General features: G+C 40.2%; 1 protein-coding gene, 1 long non-coding RNA gene and 1 pseudogene across 2 annotated transcripts; 1 reads left to right on the forward strand and 2 right to left on the reverse strand.

The window, feature by feature from the left end:
* LOC140833085 (uncharacterized) overlaps positions 1 to 21,984 on the forward strand; it is a 137,095-nt pseudogene that overhangs the window by 108,788 nt on the left and 6,323 nt on the right.
* Positions 7,467 to 8,491, reverse strand: LOC140831833 (uncharacterized). Its single transcript, XM_073195559.1, has 2 exons — positions 8,112 to 8,491; positions 7,467 to 8,036 (listed from the first exon to the last, which is right to left on the reverse strand). Exons 1-2 carry the CDS (start codon positions 8,472 to 8,474, stop codon positions 7,467 to 7,469), a joined length of 933 nt encoding a protein of 310 aa, XP_073051660.1. The 5' UTR covers positions 8,475 to 8,491.
* LOC140831789 (uncharacterized) lies at positions 8,500 to 21,605 on the reverse strand. Its single transcript, XR_012117942.1, has 3 exons — positions 21,354 to 21,605; positions 9,293 to 9,517; positions 8,500 to 9,177 (listed from the first exon to the last, which is right to left on the reverse strand). It is a non-coding gene; the product is annotated as an uncharacterized lncRNA (long non-coding RNA).

Consider the following 21,984-nt stretch of genomic DNA (forward strand, 5'->3'; position numbering starts at 1 on the left):
CGAGGTTGGGTATAGTTACGACACATATAGGAGCCAGTGCATTGTAGTCGGGGATTCATCGCACACCTGCGGGTTTGGATATCCTATGTGATCTGATGAAATAATAGTGCATGGAATCTCTGGCCAGAGTATAAGATATACGTTGGAGAAGGAGTTCTCAAATAGTATACGCGATGCCACTATTATAGTTATCACATAGTTATCGAATTAATATGCAACCCTCGATGAACCAATGGTTGCAGATTCGATCGGGATATATGAGATGAAGGAACCGTACTGTACGTTAATCATAATCGACTGGTTCTTGCAGGCACTATCTGTAACGACCCATTACAGGCCCCGTGGACCGCCCATACGGCCCACTGCCCCAATCGACCCAAGGCTATCCCGATCTTGTGACTTGGCCCGTAGGCCCAGTGGGCTTGCCCACCCTGTGGTGTCACTCACGGGCTTTCCATAGGCGTCGTATGGGTTACTCATAGAACTCTTAAGCCCATGAACTTAAGTATGTGCCTCCCCAGGATCGAACCTAAGACCACATGGATATATAGGTACTTAGCACAATCCTGGTACCAATTGAGCTAGTTACTTAGCACAATCCTGGTACCATACGACGCCTATGGAAAGCCCGTGAGTGACACCACAGGGTTGGCAAGCCCACTGGGCCTACGGGCCAAGTCACAAGATCGGGATAGCCTTGGGTCGATTGGGGCAGTGGGCCGTATGGGCGGTCCACTGGGCCTGTAATGGGTCGTTACACTATCAGTGATACCTAGGGGATCATGGGGCGATGCTACTAGACGCTCGTACCATGATCCGATTGGTGCAATCAGAAATGAGTTCTGACATTCTTGATCAAGGTGTTGATGAAAAGAATGGGGCTAACTAGGGTAAGCCCGAATAAAGGATTATGTCCTGAATCACAAAGAGTTGTGAACCCACGGCTAGCTGTATCCCTGAACCATTGAGGGTCACACAAGCACTGGATCGTTTGTTCTCGTTGAGAGAATAAATTCAAGGAGTTGAATTTATATTATAATATAGTAAATTCAAGGAGTTGAATTTATGATAATTAAATTTTGAGAAAATAAATTCAAGGAGTTGAATTTATAATATAGTAAATTCAAGAAGTAGAATTTATGAAATTTGGATAGAATAAATTCAAGGAGTTTGAATTTATAAAATTTGATAATATAATTATTAGAAACACACATGTACTTGCCTTGATTCTATGTGGCGTAATTTTCTTAATAAATCTAGATTCTTGTAAGCTCTAAAACAGGAATTTCAAGTCTCAGCCGTCCGAAAATCAAATTTGGGTTCTGCATGGGCTTGGCTGATGCTTGACAAAGCCGGGTTGAAATTTAAAATATCATTCTAAGTTTATCAAAAGTGAGGTCATATTTGATTGTAGATTTGTTCTTCATGTTGATTTTTTTCGGGCATGAGAAAGTTGGGTAAGAAGGAATTCGGTGCTGGTGAACGATGGTGGAGGATATTTATAATGACTTGTAAAATTTTAAAATATTTATATAATTTATAATGGTTTATGTATGGTTATCGAATTTTGAAAGATTTATATTATTTATATTGATTTTTTTATATATTTCTTGCCAATTTTTTTTAAAAAAATTTGGCGGTTTTGGTTGGATTAGGGTTTTAGCAACCCGTCAAGTTGGCGGGTTGGGCAATTGCTGAGTCGTTTGACCACTCGATGTGATACCATGTAGTCATGTACATTTGTTGTTTTGAATTTTTTTAAGGTTTACAAGTGAAGGAAAAAACCCATGGATAGATGTTTAGTTGAACAGGTCTAATAGAAATATATTTTATCTATATGACTATGCTTCATATGTTATGTGAAAGAAAATAATATAATTTAATAAGCACATCACTTATTTTTGGATGCTATGTTTTGAGCTCCGATTAATTATGCGCCTAGAAAGATGGTCTAGGAAAACCTATACAGCAGATCATAACGATGCAGTAATTTGTGGGTTTCCAGGTACAAAATGTGATAGAGAAACCACACAATGATCATCTTCCATTGATAGAGGCCAGCAGGTATGCAAGTGTTTCTTTTGAGGAAGCATGTTTAATTTCGCATTCTGCTGTTTCTTATTTCAATATGGAGCTGAAGTTTTAAAGTAGCATAATTCAAAATCAAGTTGGATGATTGAAATTCGAGTAGAACATTTGTGCTAATTACGAGGCTAAATGTTGCAAACGCTGTTTAAGAAATGGAATTATATTGCAATTAGAATGTAAAATAGTCCCAGAGATAAACTATGTATACAAACCCTAGCCTTATGCTAGTATTTTCCCCAGCCTAAGCTAGTAACACACTCATGCACCGTTTGATACGTATGATGAGATTACTAATATGAAGATAATAGAAGAATAAGAAACTTGAGTACGTAGACATTTAGTACAAGGGTTTGAAATCAGTTTCTGTTTGGTTCTAGGGATTCCGTATGGATAAATAATAGTACAATATTATCATTTCCAACTTTACCCCTTTCCCAAAACATATCACGCTTCCTCTCTTTTTCACTCCAAAGTCTTCCCAAATACTCTCTCACTGATTGCTGCTTTTTTGCATTTCTTAGATCTCACATCCGATGTACAACAGAAGAAGAAATTTCAAAGTAAGTGACGGTGATGGGTTACCAAAAAATGTTCCTCCATTTTTTTGAGTTCCCAAGTTGTTGAAAAGCGGAAGTTCAAAGAAAGTCTTTAACTCGTTGTTGTTTCTGTTAAATTTGATTCCTTTGTGTCTTCGAGAAGTAACATTTTCAGGTCTGCCGACCGTTGATTTCTGGAATTACACCGTCGAAGCATCTCTCGAATAAAAGTTCACAGGACGAAACGATGCACTCCGTCTGAAAGTCTATGCGATGGTGATTTTTTCCTTTCTCTGCATATTATGTTTATGTGTCCGAGTTTATGATCTGAGAACAGCATATTTGCCTAATAATGTGATATTTGTTATATTAATTAACTCCATGTACTGTGTAAGCTTGAATAAAAAAAGTTTTATGTACATATTTGGCTTTAAAATTATAATATATGTTCTGTTCAACGCAGCCCAAAACACACGTCGTGTTCGTCGGAAGGAAGACTGGAGTGTTTGATAGATGGCCTGATGCCAATGCCCAAGTTTATCGTTTTCCTGGTGCTTGTTACAAAAGTTATGGAAGTAGAAAAGCTGCCGAGGAAGCCTTCAATTTGTACCGTGAAAGAACCGTTTGACGTCTCAGATTTAAACGAATCCAGTAGCTCCGCATCTACTACAGCTGAACATAGTGCTCCGAGAACAAATGAAAGTAAGAAATTAGTTGATCTCGTGAAGGAATTATCTGATTTACGTCGTGAGAATCGCAACGTAGGTATGAAAATGGAGAAGTTGTCCGAGGATATTGGAAAGTTGTTTAAGGATTTGGAAATTAATTATGTTCCATAGAAAATTCTGTACACCAAGCTTCGTTCGTATTTTAAAAATTATTGTTTGAACGGTACTTGTAGTCTTCAATTGCCCTGTCTGAAACAACACAACAAACTAACATATATGTCCAAGTGTTGCCTACTGCACATTCTTCTCTACATGTCGAAGAAACACAAGTCATTGTATGACACAAAGTTCTCTGATGCAGGTATGAGAATTGGCGTATACTTTCCTTAACCATTCAAATTCTAAATGTATCTTATATCTCTGTAGTTAGAATTTCTTCTGTAAATTATATTGTGTCGGTTGTTTCTTAACTTCATGTGGAGTAAATAGTAAATTTTGTTCTCCGCTTATTAATTTACTTGGTACGTAATTTCTACACTCACCAATTTATGTTGGTAACATGCATCCTTTACTTACGTACAGTTGTCAAAAACAGTGAAGTGGGTGTCTACATTAAGAAGTGAAAATAATTTAAAAAAACTTATTTCATTGTTACCATATTGCAGTGTAATAATTTCTGGTTCAGTTGTTGCTTATTATTCGGTAGGTGTTGACCTACTGAAGATATGCATCATTGCAATATCTACGCCAGTCAGCTTATTGAAGACAAGTAGTTGGAGGAATTTAGTAAATAAATCCTTGTTGTTATAAATAGGAAGCATGCTTAGTATGATACTACGGGAGACTCAACATAGTATAGGGGTTCTTCATGTGGTGTATTTTAAAAATTATTGTTTGAACGGTACTTGTAGTCTTCAATTGCCCTGTCTGAAACAACACAACAAACTAACATATATGTCCAAGTGTTGCCTACTGCACATTCTTCTCTACATGTCGAAGAAACACAAGTCATTGTATGACACAAAGTTCTCTGATGCAGGTATGAGAATTGGCGTATAATGTCCTTAACCATTCAAATTCTAAATGTATCTTATATCTCTGTAGTTACAATTTTTTCTGTAAATTATATAGTGTCGGTTGTTTCTTAACTTCATGTGGAGTAAACAGTAAATTTTGTTCTCCGCTTATTAATTTACTTGGTACGTAATTTCTACACTCACCAATTTATGTTGGTAACATGCATCCTTTACTTACGTACAGTTGTCAAAAACAGTGAAGTGGGTGTCTGCATTAAGAATTGAAAATAATTTAAAAAACTTATTTCATTGTTACCATGTTGCAGTGTAATAATTTATGGTTCAGTAGTTGCTTATTATTCGGTAGGTGTTGACCTACTGAAAATATGCATCATTGCAATATCTACGCCAGTCAGCTTATTGAATACAAGTGTTGACCTACTGAAGATATGCATCATTGCAATATCTACGCCAGTAAGCTTATTGAATACAAGTAGTTGAAGGAATTTAGTAAATAAATCCTTGTTGTTATAAATAGGAAGCATGCTTAGTATGATACTACGGGGGGACTCAACATAGTATAGGGGTTCTTCATGTGGTGCACAATGTCTGCACGTTATCCAAATTGCTCCGAAGAAACTGTGAGCAGCAAGTACCAGGTACCTGTAATTGATCTGGTTTCTGATGATGAAACATTTACGTGCAGTGACAAGGAATGTAGCTGATAGTCAGCCAAAGTTGTTAACTGCTGATCAACTTGGAGATGTTTACGAAAAGGGTAAGAAGAAGCGGAAATTGTGTCACATAGCTTCCGTGCATGCTTCAGTCCGTGAATGTCATGCTCCAGAAACAAATCAAGATGTCAAATTGAAGCTTGGAAACAACAGCAAGTCAAAGGAAAAACCATCCAAAACAAACGCCCAAACATCGAAGAAGGTTGCAGTTATCGAGCTGTCATTAGATGATTCAAGTGCTTGAAAAACGTTTACTACGGAATTCTATGCAGATATGGCACCACCCTTATTTTGTTCTCACCGACTAAGTTACAGTATGATGATGAACTGTGGATTTTGGCTAAATGTATATAGAAGTGTGTACTTGGTTGTCATTTCTGCACACATTATATGTAGTGTGTGTTACATGTCCATGTATGTGTAAAGACTAGGTACTGTCCAACAATGTCAAGGTGTTTTTTTTGGCAAATGTAGTTGGCTGTAAATGACTAATTTCAATGCTAGTTCACTTGTGTTTTTTTTGGACAATGATCGAGCAAAACTTGCACCTTAAAATCCCCAATAAAAATATGGTTTTTTATGCTCAAAATTTATCGCAAGTGCACGATGTCAAGTAATAGTATAGTGTACGTGAGTACGAGTATCGTTCCACTGAAGACTGTATTTAACAATTGTTATTTTCAGTTAGTGAACATTTAGCGACGAAAATTGATTTGATTCTTTTAACACTACTATGCTCAAATAAATATGCAATTAAATAATTCTATGAGTGAAGAATGAGAGTTAATGTCTAAAATATTGAGTAAAATTCAATGAGAAATGAATTTGTTGGGAATATCGTTTCACCTACCCCTAGTTAATTAATTAATTCGTTCGATATTGATTATATGCTTCCGATATGATTTCCTATTCTACAGAACACACTCTCTCGAGCTATGCCAAACTAATTCGACTCAATGAAGTAATTAAATTTCTTTAATTATTTATCAAGAGTAATCGCATTTCGATTTATGAAATCCCCTAGTTTTCGACCCTAAGGACTATGACTATCGGCGCGTATCCAATTTCATACGTCTATGTAAATTGTAGATCCACGGATTATACTACTCGTTCCTATCACAAGTTATTCTATCGAACTCACTCGCAATATAAAAACGTTGTTAAAGTTAGCTACGCTCTAACAAAACAAGCAAACAATAGTATAATCAAGAATAACACAACAATAGAATATAAATTAAATCAACTTAAAATTTGGGGTAGGCTCCCTTTAAATCCCAACAAATATTAAAGGTTAGCTACTAGAATTCATGATTGAAATCAACAAAATTAAGTTCAAGTGACAAAAACTAAATACGAAATACTAGAAGTGACAAAAAACGCGATGAACGATGCCCGGAAATCTTCAAATCTTCAATCCAAGCGCCAGCGGCTCTCCAAGGCTTGTGGTGGCTGAATAATGGAGTCTGAATGATCCTCCATTCGTGCCTCTCCCCTTTCCATATCTTCCCTTCTCCAAAATAAGGTAAAAGATCGGACAAAAAATCTTGCCAAAATTAGGTGGCGCTTGGGCGGTAGAAAAGTACCGCTCGAGCGCCACACTCTCTGTAATTTATTCCTTGTCGATCATTTCTCGCGCTCGGGCGGTAGAATTTCACCGCCCGAGCGCCACATCTTCTGTCCGTCTCTTCAGCAACTCACCTCTCGCGCCCGAGCGGTAGAAAACTACCGCTCGGTCGCCAACCTTTCTGTACTCAATCTTGTTGGCTTAGCACTTGGCCCCGAGTTCCGTTTTTCCGGCCATTTTTCCTACAAATTTGTCACATCCAAGTGAGACACGATCACATGCCAATGTTTGCTCTAAAATGAAACAAATGTGACCGAAATAGACGTATGCACAATGCAAACACATGCCAACTAATGCAATAAAACACGTAAAAACGACACCTATCAGACAACACATCTCTAAATTCCACATCTCAGAAGTGTTGAACTTTGAATTTAAGTTATTGGAATTATAGTACTGAACGAGGATGTCTTCGTACGATAATGAATTGTATGTTATAATATTTTGCACAAGAAAATAAAAGATTACGAATTGGTTGTTAGCTATTAATCAATGTGGGAATGTCAAATGGAAAATTTATATTTGGAGCATGACAAACGTAGTAGGAATATCATAAAACTATATGGAATTGCACAAGGGTATACAATACAATTCATTACAAATTACAGTGTTGTACTTGACAAAATAGAGCACACAGGAAGCAATTCACAAAAAAAGATCTAACAACATCTCCATCTTCGACAATGAGGAACAAAATATGAGATTACAACATCTCCATCACCGACAATTACGAAAACTAAGTTCATCTTCATCACAAAATCAAAACCCATTGTTCCAACACAAACATAAATCTTTGACCCCTACTCACCACGCAATAACCTCTTAACCAAGCAAATTCTTCCACGCTCGCCAAGTCTTTTGAACAATGCCAAGTCGTTATGGTTGTTGAACAACAACTTCGCTGCAGCAACTTGTTCGTCTTCTGAAAGATCTGTAAGACCCTGCAATGCATCCAAAACTGTATCTTGAACATCAGAAATTTTTTCCTCCGCGGAAATTTCCTTGATCAATTGTGACATCGTGTCTTTTGTTATGCGCGCGAGGTTGTTGATTGCTTCGACTATTGATGCATCATGTTCGCTCGTGTGCTTCCTTTTCTTACTTTTCGAAGATGTACCTGCATTTGTTTTAGACGTTGGCGTATGCGTCTCAGATATGGAATCGTCAGCACCATCGAAAGGGATAAATGTACGAGTCTCGCCAATGAACTCTTCGTTTGGATTGTCTTCGCCAAGTTTAAGAACTTGTTGTAACGCATTCTCAAAATTCTTTGAGTGCTCCCCAGTAGCTCGATCGTTTCCAAAAATTTCACCCCAATCATTGAAATGCATCCATTGCTTATGCCGCATGGCTCTAAAACTTGGGTCATGCTGCATCAAACATGAAGCGAACGAGTATTGTGTACACATTTTTAACTTAAGTTCAAAGTATGTTAGAGTACATACCTTCAGAATTGATTCCCAAGTCTCGTCTGTAGCATCGATCGTGTTATCAGTATCATTCCAACCGACACCACTCTTGGATAACAACGTCACCAAAGTACTATATGTTTTCTTCCATAAGTGTATTTTTGAATTTATGTGAGGATTCCCACGTATATTTGTTCCTGGTATTGCTTTCTGCATTGCATTCTCCAACAAAGTCAAGTAACCAGCTTTGATACCATTCTCGCTTTTCCAACCCTTTGTCATTACATCTTTCAGCGACTGTATTAAGACATCTTCTTCACGGCCACTCCAACTTCGCCGTGTCTTCTCCGGTTGCTTGCACCTTGCAATGCGGCTACCAGAAGTAGCTACACTGTCCATGAGTACGCGAAATCTGAGTGGAGAATTCTGTCATTAAATCAACATCATAAGTACATGTAGTAGTATTCACTGACAATCTTAAAATGTAACATCAAAGGATAAAATGGTACATTAAAATATTTTAGTGACATATACAACGTGCTTCACAGAAAGTTCCGTCAATTACACTTGTTGCTCTCAAAACAACTACAACATCAGATTTAGATAAACAATGTAAAGATGTGCAGCCCCAGACAATCACATATTACAAGAAGGAATAGTTAAATGTAGGTGTTCCACATGGACATTGCGCACTGATCTCGCCAATTAACCCACTCGTTCGACGCCTCAAAACTGCTTATGTACTCATTTTGTGTCTCGTGAATGGGACTACCAACTTCATCCTCGTATTCCTCTAAAGGATCATCGGGCATTTGATTACGAATGAAATTATGTAATAGAATGCAAGCAAGAATTATTTGACTTTGAACATGCAAGGGGTAGAACGAAGGACTTCGAAGGATAGCCCATCTCTTTTACAACAAACCGAATGCTCTTTCAATAATATTTCTTGCTTGTGAATGCCTCCAATTGAATAACTCCTTGTGATCTTGTGGTGCGGACGCACGATTGCCCCAAGCATCCCTATGATATCTTACTCGTCTGTACAGAGTCAAAAAACTCTCGGCATTAGCGTATCCATTGTCACAAAGATAATAACACCCTGCACAACGGTTACGTACGACATAATTATTCTTAAAGGGCCAAGCTTTAATGGTAAATGTTGGCAGAAATTAAAAAGTAGACAGAAGTAGACAACAAACTCATTCACATATAACCTCTTGGAATCTTGAATGCATCATCCCGAGTTAATGCATCTCTTAAAACCCTGGCGTCTGCGGCAGACCCCTCCCATCCAGTAAGAGCGTAAATGAAATTCATATTTCTATCACAAACCCCCAACACATTAACCGCAATATTTTCTTTTCTGGTTCTGTATTTGGCTCTGTCTCTGGCAGAACGTGTACTCCGATATGAGTTTCATCCAACGCACCTAGACAACCCTTTCAAAACAATGAAACGACGTAAATAATGGTCAAACAATACTAAGTTTCACTAAAAATGTAGTGCCCAAATTCAGTACACGTATAACCCATGAATTCATTTAATTATTAAATCATTTAATTAGTTTAAATGAGTTTTATCCATGCATAATTTATGAAAGCTCATTATTTTAAATTATTCATGTCTATGTTGATGCACGTTAAAACGTTTGTCGAGTTTCATGTTTCAGGCGATTATTCGAAGCGGGATTGAGGAACAGACCCGGTGACGATTTTGGCAATTTAAAACGTGGTATTCTATTTTAAGTTGAGTTGGGGGCATTTTAAATAATTTATGGAGTTTTAGCATTTTTAAGCCTAAATTATTTATTTGGTAATTTTAAGACTTTAAAACTTTTAAAAGTTTAGCAAGTGTGCACTTTAATTTAATTAGGGGACCTTATTTAAAGATGAGTGGGAATAGTATTTTTAATTGAATTGTTATTTGAGTCAACCTTTTTATTAGCACCTTGGTTAGTAAGGTTAATTATTAATTAGCAAAAGTTAGTCTCATAATATTTTAAAACACACGCTACACACACAAATTACACACGTTTACACACACCTGTAGCGCTCAAAACACACACACAAGTCTCAATTCAAGTTTTATTATTTTGAGAGAAAGAAAAACTAGGGTTCTATACTCTTATAGCAGCCGCCCCTCCCCTAGGCTTTTCCAGCAAGATTTCGGTGAATTTGATTGCAAGAAAACGGTGCCACGTTCGTCACCAATCTAGCCTCGCTCCATCTCCGCTTCGGTGTCGTCGCTACGGTATTTTAAATATCAAAAAGGCACGTATATTATGTTCTTGCTGTGTCGATCAAGTCATATATCGAATTGCGTTGTTTTTATGCGTAAAAGTTATGTATGATGATAGTAGTTTGAGCGGATCATGGATCGGATCAATCTCGAAGGAAAATTTTTAGATCTAAAACTCGTTTTTACTGTTCATGTCAAAACTGCGATTTTTCTGTTCATATTTTGGGAAAACTTTCAACGGCAAAAACGTAGAACTTTTCGATACCTTCGATTTGACATAAAATTCAAGATTTTTGGACGAAAAATTAGAGAGTTATGATATTTTTCATGTGACTGCTCAAACTGAAATTTTAAGAAAAGTTTGGTACCATTGTATTTTTGAAGTTTTATGTTGCAGGCTTCGTTGGAAATCGACGGGCGATCGTCGCTGCATATGAGTATGTTAGTATTGAGGTTTGTTGTAGGTCTCAAGGTTTTGTTGGACGTCGTTAGGTGTTTGAATTAGTTTAAAGTCGTAGGAACTCGGTTGATTTCAATTGCCAATTAGCGCTGTATTGGGTAGCATGGTGAACGTCGTATCTTGAAGTGTTTATATAAGTTTTATGCAATGTTATGGTGTCCTTAAGGTGTTGAATCATCGTGTTCAAGTGTCAATTTGGGTGTGTAGGCATGTGCATAAGTTTTCTCGTAGGTTTCTTCGTACAGTGTGCAGACGGACCCCCACACGGACCCGAGCACGGGGTCCGTGTCTTTGTTTTCCCTTGGTGCGTCTTTACAGTAGGTACACGGACCTGGTTCCGGACCCATACACGGGGTCCGTGCCCCTTCCCTTCCCGAGTAGTCCTTTTACAGTACCTACACGGACCCTCACCCGGACCCTGACACGGGGTCCGTGCCTTTGTTTTCCTTCGGTGTCAATGTCCAGAGCCTACACGGACCCCTACACGGATGTAGGTACGGGGTCCGTGTCCTTCATTTTTGGGGAAGGAAAATTTATTATGCTTTGAGGTTAGACGTCATGGGTTAGTACAATGATTTACAAAGTCGAGTCATGGGGAATTGTAGAACGTCCTAAGAATTTAATGAACTCGTAAGTGAGCATGATTTACCTACGTCTAAGTATGCAAGTTAAGCATGTCAATCCATGATCAGTATGTGCAGCAACGGCCCCGATCGAAGCCCAACGAATCCCTCAACGCCAAGTAAATATGTTTGACGTGCAAAGAAAATATGTTTAAGTTTTTGAGGTATGCTAATTGACTTGTGACCAAATTATGAATGGGTTTGGAAGTCGGTGAACGTGGCCGAGGACCTCTCCGCCCCGTTAAATTATGAACGGGTTAGATCGTGGTTGGAAAGCGTTAGATTATGAACGGGGACCAACCAGCCCGTTAAATTATGAACGGGGATCTCATGTATGCGACAGTGGATACGTCCCTGTCAGCCCAGTACTGTGGTGTGTCTGATCAGGCGTTTATTATGTATGGGTCACTTGCTTTGAAACATCCTCTACGCAAAATGATGAAGTTATGTATGTTCAAGTATGTTCAAGTATGCAGCATGTTTATGAAAAGTTTAAGTTATGGCACGTTGAAGTATGTATGTACGTATGTTCAAGTTTTAATACGCAAGTTCAAGTTTCAAGTTATGTATGTCCTATTTTAAAGTTGCATGTGATTTTATTATGTAGTACTCGTTATTCCAGTTTATACGTGTTGAGTCTTTAGACTCACTAGACTTGATCGATGCAGGTGACTATGTCGATGGGGAGACGGGAGGTGGCGACCAAGGGGCAGGCTTGGACTGAGTAGGAGGCTATACCCGAGGACCGCCTACGTTATTTTAAGATTTTAAGCATGAAAACTTTTATACTCTGATTTTATGTTTGGTTGTGAGACAGCTTTTCTTTTAGCAAATTTTAATTGTGATGGTTGATTTTAAAGATATGTTATGAATGATGGGTGATGATCGTGTGGATGTTTTTATTTAAGAAAATTTTTAATTTTTCCGCAAATTTTAAGTATGAGAAGTACGGTACGTTACAGTTGGTATCAGAGCCAGGTTCTTGTAAAGGGTTATGCCTACTGCCAGTCGCAAGAAGCTCTCGAGGTCACACCTCAAGTCTGTAAGTTTTAATGTTTTGAGTTATGCTATGTATTATGCATTAAGTCATGATTTCAGCACGTCTATGTTTTAAATTCGATTTACGTGCATCTTATGATATTGGTATTGCATACATGCATGTTGGGTTTACGTGTTGGGTAATTTGTTGGAACAGTATGCCTCCTAGACGTGTGATCGACCGTGAAACAAGAGATGAGAACAGAGAGCATCGGGAGGAGGAGAGGGCCAATCCTCCACCACCTCCACCACCAGATATGCAGGCTCAGATGCTTGCTGGTATGACACAGTTCTTCGCACAGTTTGCGGGGAACCAGGCAGCAGCAGGCGCAGGGGCGAGGCCCCAACCAGAGGCAGTATATGAGAGGTTTAGGAGGATGAGTCCGAAGGAGTTTTCGGGTACTACTGACCCGATGGTCGCTGAAGGATGGATCAAGTCCATCGAAGTAATCTTTGACTTTATGGAACTGACCGACGCAGATAGGGTCAGATGTGCCACGTTCCTTCTGACAGGGGACGCCAGATTATGGTGGGAGAGTGCATCTGTGGCAGTCAACTTGCAGGTGCTGCCTTGGAATGGTTTCAAGGAAGTTTTCTACTCCAAGTACTTCACTGAGGAAGTACGAACCAGACTCACCAACGAGTTTATGACGTTGCGGCAGGGGGACAATAGCGTGGCAGATTTTGTTAAGAAGTTTGAGAGGGGATGTCACTTCGTGCCCCTCATTGCTAATGATGTCCAGGCGAAGTTGAGGCACTTCTTAAATGGTTTGCGGCCGATCTTGCGCCGTGACGTGAGGGTAGCTGGCCCTACTTCTTATGCAGTTGCAGTCTCTAGAGCTCTGGCTGCAGAGCAAGACCAGCGGGATATTGAGGCGGACAGGCAGGGCAAGAGGCCCTATCAGGCTCCACCGCAGCCACACCATCAGCAGCAGAATCAGCGACCCCACTTTAAGAAACCGTATCAGGGGCCACCAAGAAAGAAACTTTTTCAGGGACCGCCGAAGGGCAAGGGTCCCGTTCAGCAGCAAGGGGCGCCGCAGAGGCCCGTTGTTTACCCAGTGTGCCAGAAGTGCAACCGTCAGCATCCCGGACAGTGCCTATGGGGATCCGGGAAATGTTTTAAATGTGGGGCTACAGATCACGTGCTGAAAGAGTGCCCACAGTGGAAGCAACCAACCCAGGGCAGAGTATTTGCCATGCATGCACAGGAGGCGGACCCAGACACCACCCTACTGACTGGTAAACTTTTCTACCTAAGCTCAGTATTATATTGCCTTGCATGTGGAATTTTTCTTTTTGGGATTATTAGCGTGCTATTAATACTTTGTGTACCTAAGGTTATTGAGTTCTATTGTGCTTAAGGTTTATGGTATAAATTTTGAGATATAAGTTAGTTTTGTGTTGTGCTAACGCGTCTCAGGAAACATTTTCATTAAGAGACTAGCCACAACCGCGTTGATAGACTCAGGAGCCACTCACTCCTTCATATCAGAGACGTTTGCTAATCATTTGGACCTCAAGTCCATAGGCCTAGACGTGAACTTTTCGGTGACAGTCCCGTCAGGGGAAGAACTGTTGGCTACCAGTGTGATCAGAGACATTGATCTAGAACTACATGGCCACCTGGTATACGCAGATTTAATCCTATTGCCGATGCCAGAGTTTGATATCATTCTGGGAATGGATTGGTTGACCAAGAACAGAGTCTTAATCGACTTTCAGAAGAGGTCAGTTTTGGTTAGACCGCCGGGCATGGAGCAGTTTCTTTTTGAACCAGCCAGATGGAGGAGTTTCCCTCGCATGATCTCGTGCATGCAGGCAAGGAGGCTAATTTCTAAGGGGTGTCAGGCCTTCTTGGCTAGTATTATCTCAGCGCCTGACGTGTCCATTCCATCTTTATCAGAGGTACCTGTAGTCAAAGAATTTCCAGACGTCTTTCCTGATGACGTCACCGGCCTTCCACCAGAGAGAGAGGTGGAGTTTGCAATCGATCTCGTGCCAGGCACAGCGCCAATCTCTAAGGCACCATACAGATTAGCTCCAGCTGAGATGTTAGAGCTCAAGCAGCAGATTCAGGAGCTCCTCGACAAAGGATTTATCCGCCCTAGTTTCTCACCGTGGGGCGCGCCAGTGCTTTTTGTGAAGAAGAAGGATGGGAGCATGAGACTGTGCATCGATTACCGAGAGCTGAACAACGTAACGATCAAGAATAAGTACCCACTTCCAAGAATCGAAGACTTGTTTGATCAATTGCAGGGAGCTACAGTTTTCTCTAAAATAGATCTTCGATTAGGGTATCACCAGCTGAAGGTTAAGGATGCAGATGTCCACAAGACAGCTTTCAGGACCAGATATGGGCATTACGAGTTCTTGGTGATGCCATTTGGATTGACAAATGCTCCAGCAATTTTCATGGATCTCATGAACCGAGTATTTCAGCCGTTCCTCGACCAGTTCGTCATAGTATTCATTGACGATATTCTCATATACTCGAAGGGCCATGAGGAGCACAGCCAGCATTTGAGGACAGTTCTACAGACCTTGCAGAGCCGTAAGTTGTTTGCGAAGTTTAGTAAGTGTGAATTTTGGCTAGAGAAGGTAGCGTTTTTGGGGCATATAGTATCTAGCAGTGGAATCGAGGTGGATCCAGCGAAAGTAGCAGCTGTCAAGGATTGGGTTGAGCCAAAGAATGCATCAGAAATCCGCAGCTTTTTGGGTTTAGCCGGTTACTACCGTAAGTTTATTAAGGGGTTTTCATCCATAGCAGTGCCACTCACTTCACTCACCAAGAAGAATGCTAAGTTCGTGTGGAGTGAAGAATGCCAGAAGAGCTTCGACACGTTGAAGCAAGCTCTTATTTCGGCGCCAGTGCTAGCCATGCCAACAGGGCAAGGTGAATTTGTGCTCTACACCGATGCATCTAAGCTCGGGTTAGGCGCAGTATTGATGCAGCAAGGTCGAGTCATAGCTTATGCTTCCAGGCAGTTGAAGGTGCACGAGAAGAACTACCCGACGCACGATCTTGAGTTAGCCGCCGTCGTCTTCGCACTGAAAATTTGGAGACACTATCTATACGGCGAGAAATGTCAGATTTTCACCGACCACAAGAGTCTCAAATATTTCTTCACACAGAAAGAGTTGAATATGAGACAGAGACGGTGGTTAGAACTTGTGAAAGATTACGACTGCGAGATTAGCTACCATCCGGGAAAAGCTAATGTTGTCGCAGACGCCTTGAGCAGGAAAGTGGCAGTGGTAGCTCAGTTGTCAGCTCGGAGACCGCTACAGTCGGAGATTCAGAAGTTTGGTCTAGAGATTTATCGTGATGGCAAGGCTCCTAGGCTGTCTAATCTGACAGTCAAGTCTGATTTACTAGACCGTATCCGAGCAGGTCAGTCTTCAGATGAGCAGTTACAGAAATGGAGACTGAAAGACGAAGCCAAGGGCAGTGTGCTGTACACAGTTTCAAACGGCATTGTGAGATACAGAAGTAGAATGTGGGTGCTTAGTGTTGGTTCGATCAGACAGGATATTTTGACAGAGGCACACGCATCTCCGTATTCCATTCACCCAGGAGGCACCAAGATGTACAAAGACCTACAGTTATTGTATTGGTGGCCAGGGATGAAGCGAGACATCCGTAGATTTGTATCAGAATGTCTCACTTGCCAGCAGGTAAAGGCTGAACATCAGAGGCCAGCAGGATTGGTTAAGCCACTTCCCATTCCCGAGTGGAAGTGGGAGAACATTACTATGGATTTTGTGGTTGGTTTACCGAGATCAGTCAGAGGATCGAACTCCATTTGGGTTATAGTAGACAGACTCACTAAGTCAGCGCATTTTCTGCCAGTGAAGACGACTTTCTCCATGACGCAGTATGCGGATCTCTATATCCGGGAGATCGTCCGGTTGCATGGTTTCCCAGTCTCTATTGTGTCCGACAGGGACCCGAGGTTTACATCGTCCTTCTGGAAGAGCTTACATGCAGCTATGGGGAAGAAGTTGCTTTTTAGTACAGCTTTTCACCCGCAGACAGATGGCCAGTCTGAGCGAGTAATTCAGGTTGTAGAGGATTTGCTAAGGGCGTGCATGATTGATTTTCAAGGAGCTTGGGAGTCTAGACTACCTCTAGTGGAGTTCACCTACAACAACAGCTTCCAGGCATCCATTGGTATGGCCCCCTATGAGGCACTGTATGGGAGGAAGTGCAGATCACCAGTTCATTGGGATGAAGTTGGTGAGAGAGCAGAGCTTGGGCCAGAAATAGTTCAGCAGACTGCAGACGTGGTGGTCAAAATTCGTGAGAGAATGAAGACTGCCCAAAGCCGTCAGAAGAGCTACGCCGATAAGAGGAGGAGGGATCTCGAGTTTGCCGTAGGAGATCACGTCTTCGTCAAGATAGCACCCATGAAGGGTGTTATGAGATTTGGGAAGAGAGGCAAGTTGAGTCCGAGGTTTATTGGACCGTTTGAGATTTTGGACAGAGTTGGGACACTAGCTTATCGTGTTGCCCTTCCGCCGAATCTGGCCGGGGTGCACAATGTGTTCCATGTCTCGATGTTGAGAAAATATTTGGCTAATCCTTCGCACATTCTGAGTTATGAACCCTTGCAGCTTGCTCCAGATTTATCTTATGAGGAAAGACCGACTCAAATCCTCGACAGACAGGAGCGCAGACTCCGGAACAAAGTGACTAAGCTAGTCAAAGTTCGGTGGCGGAACCAATCAGTGGAAGAGGCCACATGGGAATCAGAGACAGATATGAGACTTCGCTACCCGGAGTTGTTCGGTAAGACTTAATTTCGAGGACGAAATTTTTATAAGTGGGGGAGGAATTGTAGTGCCCAAATTCATTACACGTATAACTCATGCATTCATTTAATTATTAAATCATTTAATTAGTTTAAATGAGTTTTATCCATGCATAATTTATGATAGCTCATTATTTTAAATTATTCATGTCTATGTTGATGCACGTTAAAACGTTTGTCGAGTTTCATGTTTCAGGCGATTATTCGAAGCGGGATTGAGGAACAGACCCGTTGACGATTTTGGCAATTTAAAACGTGGTATTCTATTTAAGTTGAGTTGGGGGCATTTTAAATAATTTATGGAGTTTTAGCATTTTTAAGCCTAAATTATTTATTTGGTAATTTTAAGACTTTAAAACTTTTAAAAGTTTAGCAAGTGTGCACTTTAATTTAATTAGGGGACCTTATTTAAAGATGAGTGGGAATAGTATTTTTAATTGAATTGTTATTTGAGTCAACCTTTTTATTAGCACCTTGGTTAGTAAGGTTAATTATTAATTAGCAAAAGTTAGTCTCATAATATTTTAAAACACGCGCTACACACACAAATTACACACGTTTACACACACCTGTAGCGCTCAAAACACACACACAAGTCTCAATTCAAGTTTTATCATTTTGAGAGAAAGAAAAACTAGGGTTCTATACTCTTATAGCAGCCGCCCCTCCCCTAGGCTTTTCCAGCAAGATTTCGGTGAATTTGATTGCAAGAAAACGGTGCCACGTTCGTCACCGATCTAGCCTCGCTCCATCTCCGCTTCGGTGTCGTCGCTACGGTATTTTAAATATCAAAAAGGCACGTATATTTTGTTCTTGCTGTGTCGATCAAGTCATATATCGAATTGCGTTGTTTTTATGCGTAAAAGTTATGTATGATGATAGTAGTTTGAGCGGATCATGGATCGGATCAATCTCGAAGGAAAATTTTTAGATCTAAAACTCGTTTTTACTGTTCATGTCAAAACTGAGATTTTTCTGTTCATATTTTGGGAAAACTTTCAACGGCAAAAACGTAGAACTTTTCGATACCTTCGATTTGACATAAAATTCAAGATTTTTGGACGAAAAATGAGAGAGTTATGATATTTTTCGTGTGACTGCTCAAACTGAAATTTTAAGAAAAGTTTGGTACCATTGTATTTTTGAAGTTTTATGTTGCAGGCTTCGTTGGAAATCGACGGGCGATCGTCGCTGCATATGAGTATGTTAGTATTGAGGTTTGTTGTAGGTCTCAAGGTTTTGTTGGACGTCGTTAGGTGTTTGAATTAGTTTAAAGTCGTAGGAACTCGGTTGATTGCCAATTAGCGCTGTATTGGGTAGCATGGTGGACGTCGTATCTTGAAGTGTTTATATAAGTTTTATGCAATGTTATGGTGTCCTTAAGGTGTTGAATCATCGTGTTCAAGTGTCAATTTGGGTGTGTAGGCATGTGCATAAGTTTTCTCGTAGGTTTCTTCGTACAGTGTGCAGACGGACCCCCACACGGACCCGAGCACGGGGTCCGTGTCTTTGTTTTCCCTTGGTGCGTCTTTACAGTAGGTACACGGACCTGGTTTCGGACCCATACACGGGGTCCGTGCCCCTTCCCTTCCCGAGTAGTCCTTTTACAGTACCTACACGGACCCTCACCCGGACCCTGACACGGGGTCCGTGCCTTTGTTTTCCTTCGGTGTCAATGTCCAGAGCCTACACGGACCCCTACACGGATGTAGGTACGGGGTCCGTGTCCTTCATTTTTGGGGAAGGAAAATTTATTATGCTTTGAGGTTAGACGTCATGGGTTAGTACAATGATTTACAAAGTCGAGTCATGGGGAATTGTAGAACGTCCTAAGAATTTAATGAACTCGTAAGTGAGCATGATTTACCTACGTCTAAGTATGCAAGTTAAGCATGTCAATCCATGATCAGTATGTGCAGCAACGGCCCCGATCGAAGCCCAACGAATCCCTCAACGCCAAGTAAATATGTTTGACGTGCAAAGAAAATATGTTTAAGTTTTTGAGGTATGCTAATTGACTTGTGACCAAATTATGAATGGGTTTGGAAGTCGGTGAACGTGGCCGAGGACCTCTGCGCCCCGTTAAATTATGAACGGGTTAGATCGTGGTTGGAAAGCGTTAAATTATGAACGGGGACCAACCAGCCCGTTAAATTATGAACGAGGATCTCATGTATGCGACAGTGGATACGTCCCTGTCAGCCCAGTACTGTGGTGTGTCTGATCAGGCGTTTATTATGTATGGGTCACTTTCTTTGAAACATCCTCTACGCAAAATGATGAAGTTATGTATGTTCAAGTATGTTCAAGTATGCAGCATGTTTATGAAAAGTTTAAGTTATGGCACGTTGAAGTATGTATGTACGTATGTTCAAGTTTTAATACGCAAGTTCAAGTTTCAAGTTATGTATGTCCTATTTTAAAGTTGCATGTGATTTTATTATATAGTACTCGTTATTCCAGTTTATACGTGTTGAGTCTTTAGACTCACTAGACTTGATCGATGCAGGTGACTATGTCGATGGGGAGACGGGAGGTGGCGACCAAGGGGCAGGCTTGGACTGAGTAGGAGGCTAGACCCGAGGACCGCCTACGTTATTTTAAGATTTTAAGCATGAAAACTTTTATACTCTGATTTTATGTTTGGTTGTGAGACAGCTTTTCTTTTAGCAAACTTTAATTGTGATGGTTGATTTTAAAGATATGTTATGAATGATGGGTGACGACCGTGTGGATGTTTTTATTTAAGAAAATTTTTAATTTTTCCGCAAATTTTAAGTATGAGAAGTACGGTACGTTACAAAAAAACACTACAAAAAAATGATTTTCCATAGCACGTCATCAACAGCGTGCATTAAACGCACGTTGCGAATACTACTTTTCACGGCATGCACCCATATGTGCGCCGTTAATAGTGTTGCCTTGATACTATTAACGGTGTGCATTAAAATCATCCTGCGGATAGTAACTTGATAATATTCACGGCGTGCATTAAAAGCACGCTGCGGATATTATTATGTACGGCGTGCATTAAAACACGCTGCGGATAGTAATACCTGCAGTTTGCATTTATGTGTGCTGTTAATAAATTATATAAACGACAGCGCACAATAAAGGCACGCCGTCAATAGTATTATTCACGGCCTGCATAATATAAGCACGCTGCGGAAAATGAATTCAAATTTTAAAGCTTTACTAAAGCCGTCGCTAATTTTAAAGTTGCGACGATTATAAGGCCACATTTAGCGACGTTTTACAAGAAACCGTCGCTGATTAGGCCACATTTAGCGAAGGTCTAGAACAAACTGTCGCCGATGCAAATCGACGACGGTTTATGATTAACCGTCGCTAATAGACTTACGTTGGCGACCGTTTAGTAACAAACCGTCGCTAAAAAATCGTAAATTCTCTATTTATTCCCGATCTCCGTTCCATTTTACTTCACAACACTTAAAATTTTTCTCTACTTACATGATTTATGTTTCGATTTAAATACATGTTTTTGTTTCAATTTTTGGTTAATTTTTTAATTGTTAATTAAGATCATGAGTATTTTTTTATTGTTAATTAAGATCATGAGTATTATTATTATAGTTGTATTGTATTTTTATAAAAATGTATTAAATTATAAAAGTAATTTTTTTTAAATTTACGCAAAATTAAGCGACGGTTTTGGAACTGTCACGAAATTATAACACCGTCGCTACATTTTAAGACCGTCGCTAAATTAGCAACGGGTTTACACCGTCGCCATTTGGTGACGGTTTTGTCTAAAACCATCGCTAATATTTTTTTATTTTATGACTATTGACGGCGTATATGTGCACGCTGCAGAAAGTTGTATTAACAGCGTACATATGCACGCTGCCAATAGTTTAACTATCAAAAGCATACTCTGCACGCCGTTATTAGACTAAACCGCAGCGTAAATCGCACGCCGCCAATAGTGTCAAACTTAAACAGCTTTCAACTTTACAGCGTACGTCGCAGCGTGCATTGCCTTTCCGCGGCGCATATTGCACGCTGCGGAAACCCACTTTGCTTGTAGTGAAAATTTGATGGAGAAACTTAAAACTAAATAAATTTCTTTACAATGTAATACCTCAAACCATTTCCAAGGTTCGATGTCACAATTGGCATCCACAGGCGTAGGCTTCACAAGAAGTAACGTATACAACTTCAACAACGCACGCATAACTTCGTGAAAATGTGCGCTGACTGTCTGTCCACTACGCATGTAATCATGACTGGTTACCCGATTTTTCTTGTGGTGTGCCAATATAGACAAAAACATTGCAACCTTTTCTTGGACGTGGACATATCAAGAATCTGTTAGTCCTCCTAAATGTATTAAAAGATAGCACACCTTCCAAATGCGTTTCTGACGCGAAACTTGATACGAATAAATAGCAAACACGATTAAACAATCGCACCCTCTATTCAATTACGATAACAAGACTCGTGTGTTTTCCCGATCTTTGAAACAAGTAATGGATAGGTGTGATATTCACCTCTAAACTAGGAGTTTAGCAACAAATAAACACGAGTATAAACAATCGCGTTTCAAGAGAACCTCCAAAGAACCCGCCCTTGGCAACCCTCGTGATACTCGATTGACAAACGCCACAAAAGATAAATCTTTTGATAAGTTTGATTTGATACAAAGCAAAAGTTATAACGAAACTTAAGCTTGTGTTGAGAGAATTCTCAATATCATAAAAGATGAATAATAA

This window comes from Primulina eburnea, chromosome 5 (assembly GCF_022965805.1).
Source record: "Primulina eburnea isolate SZY01 chromosome 5, ASM2296580v1, whole genome shotgun sequence".
NCBI lineage: Eukaryota > Viridiplantae > Streptophyta > Magnoliopsida > Lamiales > Gesneriaceae > Primulina > Primulina eburnea.